The sequence below is a fragment of the Musca vetustissima genome, unplaced genomic scaffold (assembly GCF_032173495.1).
Source record: "Musca vetustissima isolate MV318-11 ecotype Yass unplaced genomic scaffold, APGP_CSIRO_Mvet_v1 utg5251, whole genome shotgun sequence".
NCBI lineage: Eukaryota > Metazoa > Arthropoda > Insecta > Diptera > Muscidae > Musca > Musca vetustissima.
Window position 1 is genome coordinate 248,806 of NW_026885056.1, and position 15,652 is coordinate 264,457.

General features: G+C 32.3%; 1 protein-coding gene across 1 annotated transcript; it reads right to left on the reverse strand.

Annotated features, from left to right (window-relative positions):
- Positions 1-5,271: 5,271 nt before the first annotated feature.
- LOC133332168 (leucine-rich repeat-containing protein 40) lies at positions 5,272-14,974 on the reverse strand. The gene is made up of 6 exons (XM_061540548.1): positions 14,785-14,974; positions 9,696-9,839; positions 9,114-9,324; positions 8,863-9,048; positions 5,546-5,701; positions 5,272-5,442 (listed from the first exon to the last, which is right to left on the reverse strand). The coding sequence occupies exons 1-6, from the start codon at positions 14,968-14,970 to the stop codon at positions 5,273-5,275; spliced, it is 1,053 nt and encodes a 350-aa protein (XP_061396532.1). The 5' UTR covers positions 14,971-14,974; the 3' UTR covers position 5,272.
- Positions 14,975-15,652: the final 678 nt, after the last annotated feature.

The following is a 15,652-nucleotide window of genomic DNA, read 5'->3' on the forward strand; positions in this document are numbered from 1 at the left end:
ACAATTCGAAATTAAGAATGGAGGTATGTGGTAGTTTGGGAAATTTGTACTTATGTGTACTAAATTTGGTACACTTTAAATTTTGGTTGAATCAATAGAGCTAGAATCTTGAAATTGGGAGTTAGGATCACTGTTGACGTGTAGGATTGGGATATGTAGGAAATTCTGAAAATTGGTACTAAATGGTACAAAATTTGAATTTGGGTGAAACGATAGAGCTGGAATCTTGAATTTTGGAGTTATAATCACTGTTGGGCTATGTAACGTTTTGAAATTCGTACTTATGTGTACTAAACTTGGTACAATTTGAATTTTTGGTGGACCAATTTTTACTAACGTGTACCAAATTTGGTACAATTTGGATTTAGATGAATCGGAAGAGGTGGAACACTGAAATTTAGACATAAGATTACTACTGCATTGCAGAATGAACGTATGTTGGTAGTTTGGGAAATTCGTACTTATGTATACTAAATTTGGTACAATTCGAATTTAAGGTGAACCATAGAGCTGGAATCCTGAAATTTGGATTAAGGTTCACTGTTGGATTGTAGGATTGGGATATGTAGGTAGATTTGGAAATATGTACTAAAGTGTACTAAATTTAGTACAATTTGAATTCGATAGTGCTGGAAACCTGTAAATTTGGAGTTAGGGTCACTGTTGGGGTGCAGAATTGGGGTATATATGAAATTCTGAAAATTGGTACTAAAGCAATCAATCTCCTTAAATTCGTATTTTTAAGTGTATAAAAACATCTATAACATGATCATGCTGAATATTCTTTTTCGATCATGGTGACACCTACCGTTCAATAGCAGAACCAATATTTCTACTTTTAAACGTTTTTACGGCAAATCTAACAATGGTTTGGAACTTTACTAAAACCTATGAACATGATATATTTGAATTGAAGTCAATATACGAACCACTATTTTAAATAAGTGATGTCAAGTTTACCATTTTACCCATATTATTCCCTTAAACTTTTAAGAGTTCCCCGCAATTTTAAATAATGCTGATTATTAAAAAAAAGTGTTAATCAGTCGGAGATAAGTCCCATCTTCCAACATTATGCAAGCATGGTTGTGCAATGATTTGTTCAAATCAGATAGTCCGTTCTCATGATATTATAGAATTAATTTTGAGCAAAATATTGACAATTTAGTGGGGGTGGTTGACAAGAAGAAGGAGCCGACCGATGGGGTCCCATCTTGGAACGTGATTAAATTTAAAAAAAAAAAAATATGATGTGATCTAATCGGTTACTCGGTTATCTTGCACACCAGCCAGACAGACGACTCTAAATTGCCTGAAAGGAATATGATCCAAAGAAACTTAGGGTTTAACAATAATATTTCAATGAGGTTGATTGCATAAAAAACGAGTAGCAAATTGTTTCGAAATGCGAAAATAAAATATGAAAGAGAAATAGAATTCAAAAATAGTAATAGCGGAGCAGTATAGTCGGACGGAGTCGACTATAAGAAACCCTAAACAACTACCACGGAACTCTAATTTTTTGCGAATGTATATTTCGAACCTAGGCAATATTCCGTGATATTTTCGCTCTCTTGCTCGATTAGTGGTCTTTAGCAGCTCTTCCCTACACTGGCATATTTTCCAAATATTATCAATATTAAGTACAGCTCTTCTAATTATTTGTCCAGATTCCCTTCACCGTGGGTTGCGCTGTGATGTTCCGCTTATAACTGCGATTCAAAAAATACAAAAAATTAAAATTTCGGTCCATTTCATCCCAACATTATCTGATCATGATTGGCGTTGTCCTTGTCCATAACTGGAACTTCGTAGATAATTTCAAAGCGATCAGCGCTAAATTTCCGCTCTTTAGCATGGGTAATGGTTACTAAGTAACATCTCAATACATCTGTAAATATGTAAGTGTAACTCCCACATCCGAGCACATACAGCATTATAATTGATATAAAATTAAAAGGTCAACTAATCCTCTTCGATATATTATCAAAGTTTCGGGTTTATGTCCTTCAGGAATAAATATATACGACATAGAATCCAAATTATTTTTCACACGAATGTCAGGATCCATTTGTCCCACTAAATATTGTACTATCTTTATCAAAACAGTCATGCTTATTCCTTACCCGTTCTCCATGGAAAATTTCAAGCCATAATTGCGGCCTCTGTAGATACCAGAAAAACTTTAAATATTTGGTCCAGCTCATCCCCGAAATATTAACCGATCTGTCCTACGTGCAGAATTGCATTAAAATTGGTACATAACTGTGTTTACAAATTATAATGAACAGACGGACGGACACACATGGGTAGATTGACTCAGCTAGTCGAAATATGACGATTGCTATACTCAAAGTGGGTCTAGGTGCAACATTTACAAACTTTTGGGGCTGCACAAAGCTGTAATACCCTGACAACATAGTTCTGCTGCATCTGCACCAATTAAAAAAACGTCATTCTTGTCTCAATTTTATAGGTTTCGTGTAAACCGGTACAACATTTACCTAAAATCCATCGAAAATACAAATGGGAGCTATATCTAAATGTGAACCGATATTCAGGAAATTTAGCACACATCATTCTACACTCAATTCGGTACCCTGTGCCAAATTTCGTGCAAATCGAAAGATATATATGGACTTTGATGCACCATTAACCTAAAATCGGACGAAACTATATATGGAAGCTATATCTAAATCTGAACCGATTTTTACGAAAGTTAGCACACATCACTCTAGACTTAATTCCGTACGCTGTGTCAAATTTCGTGCAAATCGAAAGATATCTAGGGACTTTGCTACATAATTCCTATAAAATCGGACGAAAATATATATGGGAGCTATATCTAAATCTGAACCGATTTTCACGAAACTTAGCACACATCATTATACACTCAATTCAGTACCCTATGCCAAATTTTGTGCAAATCGAAATATATATAGGGTCTTTGATGCACCATTTACATAAAATCGGACGGAACTATATATGGGAGCTATATCTACATCTGCACCGATTTTCACGAAAATTAGCACACATCATTTTAGACTTAGTTCCGTACGTTGTGCCATATTTCGTGCAAATCTAAAGATATTTAGAGTCTTTGGTGCACCGTTTACATCAAATCGGATGCAAATATATATGGGAGCTATATCTGAATCTGAACCGACTTTCACGAAACTTTGCACACATAATTTTAAACTTAATTCCGTACGCTGTGTTAAATTTCGTGCAAATCGAAGGATATTTAGGGACTTTGTTTACAACATTTACATAAAATCGGACGAAATTATATATGGGAGCTATATCTATATCTGACCCGATTTCCACGAAACTTAGTGCACATTATTCTAGCATTAATTCAGTACGCAGTGTCAAATTTGGAGCAAATCGAAAGATATATATAGGGACTTTGATGCACCATTTACCTAAAATCGGACGAAACTATATATGGGAGCTATATCTAAATCTAAACCAATTTTCACGAAACTTTGACTTAATTCCGTATGTTGTGCCAAATTTCGTGCAAATCAAAATATATTTAGGAACTTTTGTGCACCATTTACCTTAAATCGGAAGAAAATATATATGGGAGCTATATCTAAATCTGAACCGATTTTTTCCCAAATAGGGTTCGTCCTTGGGCCAAACAAATGAGCTGTACCAAATTTCATCCAAATCGGATTATAAATGCGACCTGTCCTTTGTTTGCAAGTTAACACCAGCAGATGGGCGGACAGACGGACGGACTTGCATAAATCGACTCAGAAAGTGATTATATGCATATTCTCAAAGGGAACCATGGGTCTATCTCGTTTCCTTTTGCCTGTTACAAACATATGTACAAAGACATAATACCCTGTACAACAGTGTGGTGAAGGGTATAAAAATACTCTCATATGACTCATGGTATGTCTTAAACAAATATTTTTTTAATATTTTTTTTGTTAAATTTTTTTTATTAAAGTCTACGATTCTTTAAAAAGAATTCTTATTGAAGTCCCTGAATAAATATGTTGGTCGTAAAAAATCTCTAAAAAAATCTTCGTTTATACTGTTAACCCCCTCCCCTCTATCCTCCGCCTCTGTATTCTGGAATATTCCGGTATATTCTGTTCGGTTATTAAATTGGCATAATGCATTAAGGACATTGAACTGTTTATGACACATTGACTTCGCTATGGACATGCCATCAACGACATGTCCACCCAGCGCTCGCTCATACATAGCGTCCCACTTCAATCCAACCCTCCAATAAAATAAAAAATAGAATACAAAAAGGAAAGTTTTAGAAAAAAATTAAATATATTCAGTTGTATTTTATTAAGTCGTTTTCTTTTCAGTTTTCTAACAAAACAAAATTAAAATTAAAAAAAAATAGTAGTTGTGGTGGTTGCAATTGTGGTGGGGGGATTTCACTAAACTTACAAAAAATGGATAAATTAAAATATTAATGTATGTATATGTATATGTTTGTAGGTATGTGTAGTAGTAATAATAGTAGTTTGGTTTTCTCACATTTTGAACTACAAAAAAATAAAATTAAAACTAATAAAAAAATTGCAGTTACTTAAAAAAATATGTTTGTATAACTTAGTTTAGATAAGGCACCTTTGCGATTGGCTTTTTTTTCTTGGCTTGCATTTCATCAAGTTATATAATACAAAGACACAATTTAAAATAAAATTAGCTTAATTATAAATTAATTAATAAAAATTATTGTCATATTTATTATTATGGTTTTTGCTACAGGGTGTTCCAATAAATACCTACTATTTTTTAATTATGCATTTAGTTGTGTTAAACTTATTTTGTAACACCCTGTATTTGTCTGGCACTTGGTATATATATTTTTTTTAATACTACAAACAAATATTACTAATTATTACTATACAAAAAATTGGTACAGTCTACCCAGAAAATGTTTGCAAAAATAAAAATAATTTCCAAGAAAAAAAAAATTATTTACACAAAAAAAAAATTCAGTTTTGTCTTACAAAATAATTTATGTAAACTAAAAAAAAAATGATTCCATGCAAACATTTTCTTAACAGACTGTCAGTCAGCAAAAACGAAAAAACAGAAAATAAATTAAAAAATATTTTTTTTTTACAACTAAAAACTATTTATAAATATATTTGAGGCACTTATTGTCTGGAGGCACATGTCCTTGATTTATTCACTAAGCAGTTTTGTGGATTGTTTTTTTTTCTGGTCTCCTTTTTTTGTTCTTATATCTATCGTATTTGTGTATATATGTGTGTGTTTGTTATCCTTAGGCAGTATCACAGCACAACAGCTCATCGTTGTGATTACAATGGAATTCCATTTCTTTTTTATTGATGGCATTTTTCGGTGAAATCACCAAACTTTTGCGATGCAATTGGGCGGCACGTAATTTCTTGTTGCGTCGCTTACGTTTACGGTGTATGCAATACCAGACCACTGTGCAGAGAAAAAGAAGACGAAAAAATCGATTAGTTACACCTTTCATTCTAACCCTAATAATAATAACAATAATTTTATTTAGTTTTTTTTTATTACTTACATAGAATTACGACCAGAATGCCACCACAACAGCCGGCCACAAACATCCAAAGATTACGAGCTTCCGCTTTCGCCACCGATGTCTTGCATGTGTGAAATGTTTCCGAATCGATGGTAAAATTATATGGCAGTGGACAGACGGAGGGATCCAAGGTGTCTGGAAGTGAGAGGAAAAAACAACAATAAAAATAAATTATTTATGAATAAATTAAAAAAAATAGAATTTATTAAATAAAACGGAACCAACAAAGGCATTAATCGGATCACTGATACCCTACAACCCACCAAAAAGGTAAAAAATAAAAAAATTAGTTTAATTCTGATTGGATTTTTGAAATATATTTTTTGAGGGTTTTTGAAAGGGAAGAAGAAGATTTTTTTAAATATTATTTAAGGTTTTTGAAGGGTGTCGATATTTAAAAAAATATTTTTTAAGAGTATCTGAAAATGCGTGCATCCCTGAAAAGGCGCGGATTTTTAACATTTTTTGGATTTGGGAGACTCTGAAAGTCGTGGATTTTTTTGAAAATATTTTTGACATTTCAGAGGTTTTAAAAGGCGTGGATTTTTTTAAATTTGTTTTTGGATTTGAGAGACTCTCAAAGGCGTGGATTTTTTTTTTAAATATTTTTTGAGAGACTTTAAAAGGCGTGGATTTTTTTTTTAAATATTTTTTGAGAGACTCTCAAAGACGTGGATTTTTTTTTTAAATATTTTTTGAGAGACTCTCAAAGGCGTGGATTTTTTAAAAATATTTTTTGGATTTGAGAGACTCTCAAAGGAGTGGATTTTTTTAAAAATATTTTTTGAGAGACTCTCAAAGACGTGGATTTTTTTAAATAGTTTTTGAGAGACTATCAAAAGCGTGGATTTTTTCAAAATATTTTTTGGATTTGAGAGACTCTCAAAGGCGTGGATTTTTTTAAAAAATATTTTTGGGCGACTCTCAAAGTCGTGGATTATTTCAAAATATTTTTTGGGAGACTCTGAAAGGGTGGATCTTTTAAAAATAATTTTTGGGAGACTCTCAAAGGCGTAATTTTTTTTTTAATTTTTTTTTAGATTTGAGAGACTTTCAAAAGCAGGATTTTTTTTTAAATATTTTTTGAGAGACTTTCAAAGGTGTGAATTTTTTAAAAACGTGAATTTTTTGAAAAAAATACCCTTCACCACACTGTGGTACAGAGTATTATGTCGTTGTGCATATGTTTGTAACAGGCAAATGAAAACGAGATAGACACATGGTTCCTTTTGAGAATATGCATAGAATCACTTTCTGAGTCGATTTACGCATGTCCGTCCGTCCGTCGGTCCATGTATTTTTGTGAACAAAGTACAGGTCGCATTTATGATCCGATTGGGATGAAATTTGGCATAGGTCACTTATTTGGCCCAAGGACGAACCCAATTGAAATTGGGAAAAATCGGTTCAGATTTAGATATAGCTTCCATAAATATTTTCCTTCGATATCGGCACCAAAGTCCCTATATATCTCCCCATTTGCACGAAATTTGGCATAGCGTACTAAATTAAGTCTAGAATGATGTGTGTTAAGTTTCGAGAAAATCGGGCCAGATTTAGATATAGCTCCCATATATATTTTCGTCCGATTTTAAGTAAATGGTGCATCAAACTCCCTTAATATCTTTCGGTTGGCACGAAATTTGGCACAGCGTAATGAATAAGGTCTAGAATGATGTATGTTAAGTTTCCTGAAAATCGGCCCAGATTTAGATATAGCTCCCATATATATTTTCGTCCGATTTAAGGTAAATAGTCAATGTCCCTATATATCTTTTGATTTGCACGAAATTGTGCATAGCGTACTGAATTAAGTCCAGAATGATATGTGCTAAGTTTCCTGAAAATCGGCCCAGATTTAGATATAGCTCCCATATACATTTTCGTCCGATTTAAGGTAAATAGTCAATGTCCCTATATATCTTTCGATTTGCACGAAATTTGGCATAGCGTACTAAATTAAGTCTAGAATGATGTGTGTTAAGTTTCCTGAAAATCGGCCCAGATTTAGATATAGCTCCCATATATATTTTCGTTCTATTTAATGTAAATGGTGCACCAAAGTCCCTTAATATCTTTCGGTTGGCACGGAATTTGGCACAGCGTAATGAATTAGGCCTAGAATGATGTGTGTTAAGTTTCCTGGAAATCGGTTCAGATTTAGATATAGCTTCTATGTCTGACCAAATGAAAAATTTAGTATCGGTTGCAGAATGACATGTTTATGGATCTAATTTCATTTTACTGGTCCTTTAAAAATACGACGCCTGTTAGGATTCATCTGTTGATGTCGGCCCCGTCCGACTTTACTCTTTTCCTTACTGGTTTTATAAAATAATTTAAGGAATGAATTTAAAAAAATAAAGGCGTGGATTTAAAAAAATCAGGCGTAGATTTAAAAAAATCAGGCGTAGATTTAAAAAAAATCAGGCGTAGATTTTTTTTAAATTTATTTTAGGTCGTGGATTTTTTAGAAAATATTTTCAGTCGTGGATTGAAAAAAAAATCAGGCGTGGATTTTTTAAAAACTATTTTTTGAGGTTCGTGATTTTTTTTAGAAAATATTTTCAGTCGTGTATTTTTTTAAATATTTAGGCTTTGTTTTAAAAAAAAAATTTTTTGAGGGTCATGGATCTTTTAGAAATTTTTTTCAGACGTGGACTGTTTTTAAAAATAATTTTTGAGGGTCGTAGATTTTTCTTAAAAATATTTTCAAGTATATTTTCAAATTAGATTTTTTAAACAATACATTTCATGCGTGGATTTAAAAAATATATATTTTTTGAGGGTCGTGGATTTTTTTAGAAAAATTTTTCAGGATTTTTTAAAAATGAAATGAAAAAAAATGTATTTTTGAGGGTCTATGAGAGGCATGGTTTTTAGAGGTATTAGAATTAATGGATTTTCTACAATTTTTTGAGGGATTTTCAAGGCATGGATTTAAAAAAAATAATGTTGACAAATTTTTAATGGCACGGATTTTCAAACATAATTTTTTTGATGAGAGACTTTTTTAAAAATTTAATTTTTTTTGGGGACTTGTCTTCAAAAATGGAACTTGGCTTTTTGAGGGATTTTCAATAACTGGGATTTAAAAAAAGCCTTTTGGACATTTAAAGACATGGATTTACAAATAATTTTTGAGGGACTTTAAAAACTGTTTATTATTTTTTTTTTTTTTTGAGAACTTGGGTTGAATTTTTGTGTGGTATTTTCCCATTTCCCATTTTTTTAATATATTTTTTTTAACATTTCTTTCAAAAAAATAATCTTAAATCTATTTCTGTTGAACTTACCCACACAAACCGGGACAAATTTCGTTTTAACCGACAAGGCCCTCAGATGATTATTGGCCTGTTGACACTGGCATTGCGTCAATTTCGTCCTTGTCAAATCGATACTTTTCAAATTGCACATATTTGCAAAACGATCTATGCTGAGGTCCATCAAAGGATTCATGGAGGCATTAATGTGCCATAGTTCTGAAAAAAAAAACAAATGTTTAATTAGTTTTCAATTGTTAAAATGTCCTTAAAGGCAAACTTACTTGGCAATATACCCAAATCGGGTATATCCTGTAGACCACAATCGGCCACATTTAAATATTCCAATGGGGCCTTAATTGGCCTATCGAGAGCCTCTAGATCACGTTCCAAATGTATTAGCTCATTACTGTCTATGTACAAATTTCTCAGCGATGGCAGTTGTAATAGTTCCAGGGGTATTGTCAATAGGCCATTATTTGATAAATCAATTTCCTGTAATTTCGAAAAAAAATAAAAATTTTATTACAATTTTGTAACAAAAGTTAATTGAACTCCACATTCATGTGAGTTATTCGCAAAAAAAAATCACTCGCTGATGATGATGATTGACAAGAAGTGTCATAATTAGTTGTGTGTGTGTGGCGTGTAACAAATTTGTTAGTTTCGTTTTTTCGAAATTTTCACAATTTGACAATTGCATGTCCCCTGTGCTGATTTGTTAATGTTTATGTGAATTTTTATTCCACCTCCTCCAATTCAATTGTCTATTTTGTTTAATTAACCGTTACATTGATTTCTTAATTGACATTTTGCATTTTTGTTTTTTTTTTTTAATTTATTAGAATGCAATGCTGATCCCTTACCTGTAGTGATGTCAGATGTGAGAAGGTACCCGGTTCCACCGACTGTATCATATTGTCATAGAGCAGTAAATATTTAATGCTTTTGTATGGCTGAAATGAGCTGCGCTTTAGCTTCTTAATGCGATTGTAGGATAAATCTAAGACCTGGAAGGAAATAAACATAAATAATTCAAATTAATTAATTAACAAAAAATAATTGAAGTTAAATTTATTGCAATGGCTCACTTAGCGTGGATTTTTAAAAGAAAAGAATTGAAGGTCTGTCAGAGGCGTGTTTTTTTAAAGAATATTTTGTCGAAGTCTATCAGAGGTGTGCATTTTTAAAGAATATTCTTTTTAAGGTCCATCCGAAGCGTGAATTTTTTATAGAATATTTTTCATGGTCTATTAGAGGCGTGGATTTTTTCAAAGAATATTATTTAAATTCTATCAGAGGCGTGATTTTTAAAAAAAAATATATTTTATTTTTAGGTCAATCTAGGAGTGGTGTTTTTCTAAAAATATTTTTCAAGGTTTATCAGAGGCGTGTTTTTTTAGGAATACTTTTTCAAGGTCTATTAGAGGCGTGGATTATTTAAAGAATATTTTTCAATGTCTATTAGAGGCGTGGATTTTTTTAAAGAATATTTTTCAATGTCTATTAGAGGCATGGATTTTTTTAAAGAATATTATTTAAGGTCTATTTTTTATGGACATTTTTTCAAGGTACAAAAAAGAGACGTGGATTTTATTAAGAATATTTTTTCAAGGTCCAGTAAAGAGGCGTGGATTATTTAAGAATATTTTTTCAAGGCTTATTAAGGTCTATAAAAGACGTGGTCTTTTTTAGTAATATTTTATCTTGGTCTACTGAAGGCGTGGATATTTTATAGAACATTTTGTCAAGGCTTATCAGAGGCGTGGTTTTTTAAAGAATATTTTTCAAGGTCTATCAGGGGCGCGAATTTTTTAAAGAATATTTTTTCAAGGACTATCAGAGGCGTGGTTTATTAAGGAAGCTTTTTTCAAGGCCTATCAGAGGTGTTGATTCTTTTAATGATATTTTTCAAAGTTAGTCAGAGGCGTGGTTTTTAACGAATATTGTTTCAATATCTACCAGAGGCCTGAAAGAATATTGATTTGAATGTAAGAATTTCCTAAAAAAAAATATTTGTTAAATGTCCATTAGAGGCGTGTATCTTTTAAAGAGTAATATTAAAGTGCATCGGAGGCATGGTCATAGAAATGGGGTTTTTTAAAGAATTTTTTTCGTTGAGGAAATACGACTATACCGTATGTCAAAAGATGAACCGATGTCGAAAATTTTCGATTATCACCCTTCAAGAACGCTACATTCCATCCTCTTCGATTGGAAAATAAGACTACAACTTTAAAAATACCTAAAATGATGGTAACATATTTTCTGCAATTATGTTTATCGACTTCCAAGATCACGGAATAAATATCTAAATTCAGCCCCTAAATGCCTAATAGCAGTAAATATAATATGCGTTCAACATGGTTATTCAACCTTAAATTCTTAATTGTTGTAGAGTTCAGATTCATAATAAATTTGAGAAGTTTCAAATGACATGTGGTCTTGTATAATTTAAAATTAACTTAATTTTATTAATTTTTTCAATTCCTCATAACTTTGTTCTTCTAATGGAACTCCCACTTCATTTTTTAAATAAAATGATCCAAATACAGACTCACAAAAAAAAAAACAGTAGCCAACCAAGACTCAGTTTAAACCAGACTTGCATCGAGACTCCCAAAACAAAGTAAAGGGGGTATTATTTAGCAATTAAGATCAATTGAGCCTCATTTATGCTAGGGGCATGGCATGGCTGGGACAGTAGTATAAGCAATAGCAGACAATGCTTATTGAAATTTACCAGAAAAAAAAAACAAATGAAGAACGCTGACAAAACAAAAACCAAAAAAATACAAAAAAAAAACACAAAAATCATAAAACCTCGGAAATTTTTATTCGTGTGAGAGTGCACATCACAGCATATTTAGTTTCATTGAAATAAATTGATGGCCATGTTTGCGAGAGAAAAACGCACACATATTCATATCTGAATGTTGTATTTTTTCTGGATAACCTTCTCTTGTAAAATTTTACCATGAGAAATTAAAAAAAAATATGTTATCAGGGTCTTGAATACACAACTAAGCTCCAGTATTTTTTTTCTACAATACTTTCCTTTTTTGTCAGGGAATGCAATGAACAATTCAATATTTTTACCATCCATCATAATGTGTACTGTATATAAATACACTGTATAATAATTTTATATTTTTAATTGTCATTGTTTAAAAAATCTCCCTATCAAACGACACCTCCCCAAATATTAGGTTTTTTGAAACTTTGTTGTAATTTAATATTTAATATTAGTTTTGATTTAAAATTTTGAATTCTCACAAGGTTTACAATTTTCTTACTAAAAATTATCAATATTGTTCCACTTTTTAGGTTAGCCCCCATATAACGCTCCATTCCAAAAGTCGGTATTGTGCGGAGTTTGGGTTGCAATCAATTTGGCTGTAATTTTATAATTTGGATTGTCATTGTGTAGAAAATCTCCCTTACCAACAACTTTAAAAATTGGCCCAGGTGTTTGATATTTTGGATTCTTATTTAGTAGAAAGTATGTCTACAAAAAATATTTAAATATTGGTATACATTTTCATGTAGCCCTCAAATAATGGTAGCCTCCGAATTACCTCAAATTGCATTATTCAGGCTCTCATGGGGTTTAAAATCGCCATACACCCAATATTCGGTATTTTCTTCCAAATGTGTCACACTTGTTTCAACCAAATTTGATATTTTGGAAAATATCCCTACCAAAAATTATCAATATTGGTCAACGTTTTCAGATAGCCTCCATATAATGGTATCCTCCAATATTCGGTATTTTGAGGGTGGGTAAGAGGTTTGTTTTTCAACCGAATTGCCTGCAATTGGATTATTTAGCTTCCCATGGGGTTTAAAACTGTCCTATTAAAAATTAAAGTCTCCCTAAGAAAAATTATTAATATTGTTCCAAGTTTCCGGGTAGTCTTCATATAATAGTACCCTTCAATATTCGGTATTTTGGGGGGGGGGGGGGGGGGGTAATACGTTTTTTCCAACCGAATTGCCTCTAATTGGATTACTCAGCTTCTCATTGGGTTTCAAATCATCCTATTAAATATTATCAATATCGGTTTTGGTTTCTCGTATTGCTGCCATATAATTGTACGCATCCATTTTCGGTATTTTGAAGGCTTTAGCCTTCATACAGAAATTGGTTCATGTTATGACATAGTCTCCATATAAGGATAACACCCCGTCAGTATTTTAAGGCCTCTAGACATATTTTCCCATATATAAAGCATATACAGCGTTCCGCCCCATTTTCGGATATTATTAAGTTTTTATCCGAATTTTCTATCAGAGACGTGTTTTTTTTTTTAATTTGTATTGGTCTAAGTCTTCAGTTTCTATATAGGCCCCACATACAGCGTTCAGCCCCATTTCGATATTATTAAGTTTGTATGCGAATTTTCTCATCGAAGTGACTTTTATTTGGCATATCGGAATGCTGTTGAATTTTCCATCAATTTGGCCGTAATTTGGTATAAAGGTTTGGTATAAACAAAAGTGTAGCACCCCAGTATTTTGAGTGTTTTAGTCGGTTCGGCATTCCAGGACATTGAAGGTTAAAACACATTTGTGCGGAAAATTGTCTGAAAGGGCATAGTTTTCTATATAGGCCGAACACAAAGCGTCCCACACCTTATTCGGTATTATAAAGTTTTTTAATTGTATTTTCTCATCGAAGTGACCATAATTTGGGATATCGTAATACTGGTGAATAAAAAAATATATATTTCGAGAAATTATTTAATATATGAAGGTAAATGTTTTAAAATAGCCTCTATACAAATGACGCGTTGAAATTCCTGTTCCAATTTTTCAACGTGAGTTTTTTTTTTTGAATTTTTTGACAGATTTAATTTAAAATAGTTTTGAATGCACAGCTCGTGGTGGAGGGTATTAATAGTTTGGCCGGGTTGAACATAACGACGTTTTTACTACTTTGACCATTACTTATGTCAAAAATTCACATTACCTTAGATATGACACAATCAACGAGGTCTGTAGACATTGTTTTTTCAATCTAAGCTAGTTTTATATTTTGAAATTATATATTTTCATTAAAGATACACCCAAAAACAAAAGCAACCCAAAGCTCTATCACTCCCTATTTTCATATCACTCCCTCCCTCTATGTGTAAGTCCTCACATTTCTCTTTTCTCTGTGATTCTATGACATACAATATACTTTTTTTCCATCATTTAATTTAAAAAATGCAAATCCCCCATAAATGATGAACGACGAACGACAGACTAGAATAACGCAGCCAGGGCCGACACTTTGGCTGCATATTCAATAATTATGTTCGTCTGTATGTTCATTCATTTAATAAGCGTACATCAGTCACAGTTACATAGAAATCAAGTTCACAAAAGTTAACAGCCACTTAAATTCAACATAATGACAATAATTGAATATCATTCAATTCAATTATCATCAGAAATGCAACACAACACAATATCCGACAGCAACAGCAACGAAAATCCGACTGAAATTACACACTCGATAAATAAACACAATTTTTCGAAATACTATAATTTAAGGCACGCCACTTTATGGTTGCATTCGATGCTCAACAAAAATGAATTAGTATACAAAAAAGTATATTAGAAAAAATGATCTTAAGCTTGACACACTAAGAGGACTACAGGCCTGGCCTGTTAAGTTGACTGTTTTTATTGTAAAGGAGAACGGTGTCAAAAATCATGTTCCACACAAAGCCAACTAAACAGGCCCGGCCTGAAGTCCTCTTATGTGTTTCCCCCCTTTTAGACTGTTTGTGTAAAATTCGAATCGAACGAATTCGAGTTACATCAAACACCTTGGTCGTGACACTTCATTATTTTGTTTTTTAATCAAACATCATTTTTTTTTAACAAATTGTTGGTTGCAATTCACTTGAATTTTACAAAAATAAAATAGGAATGTTATAAAAAATACAATTTTTTCAAACTTACCTCCACCGATGACTTCAGATATTGTGGCACCTCCTTCAGATTCATATCGAAACAGCGAATCTTCAGCAACTTCTCCACCCGCAAATATTTACATTTACGTTCTTCGGGTCCGACAAAACCAAATGCCAACATTTTGCCGAATATTATAAGGAAGGATATTTGCAAGATCACCGAACTGAGTTCCATACTGAAATGAAATGGAAATGAAAACAAAACAGGACATTAATTTCATGGAAGGTCAATGAGCAGCAGAAGTGTCGATGATGAAATATGCACAAATATTTACGGTATTCAAAGTTTAAATTTTTGTATATCAATTATGATGGCGCATGCATAATTGTAGGTGTATGTGTGTGTTTGTGTACAGATGTGATTGTGGGGGGTACTTAAGAAACTACTTCAACAAGTGTTGAATGTATGAGGTTGAAACGATCGGAGAGTATTTCTTTATAGAAACTAAATGTAGGGAAGATATTGTGAAGACTGTTCAACCCAATAAAGGGGAATGTTTGGGGACACTGAGCGAAATTCATATAAGGACAGCATAATACAAAATAAATAAAATACCAAAATAATAGATGATGAGTGGTTTTATACACAATGGATAACATTTTTATGACCTCCATCATAAGGTGTAGTGTATATTGAATTTGTAATACCTTGTTCAAGACCCACTAAAGAAATATATTTTCTTGATTCAAAGACGTCTACCTGTTAAAATATCGATATAGCTCGCAATCTATACTTATATCAGAGTAAAGTGATTCACTGACTGACTTAACGATTCATCTACGCCCAAACGAAACGGCTGGAGCTAGAATCTTCAAATTTTGGGTGAGGGTCACTCTTAGTCCAAAGGTGTCAGAAA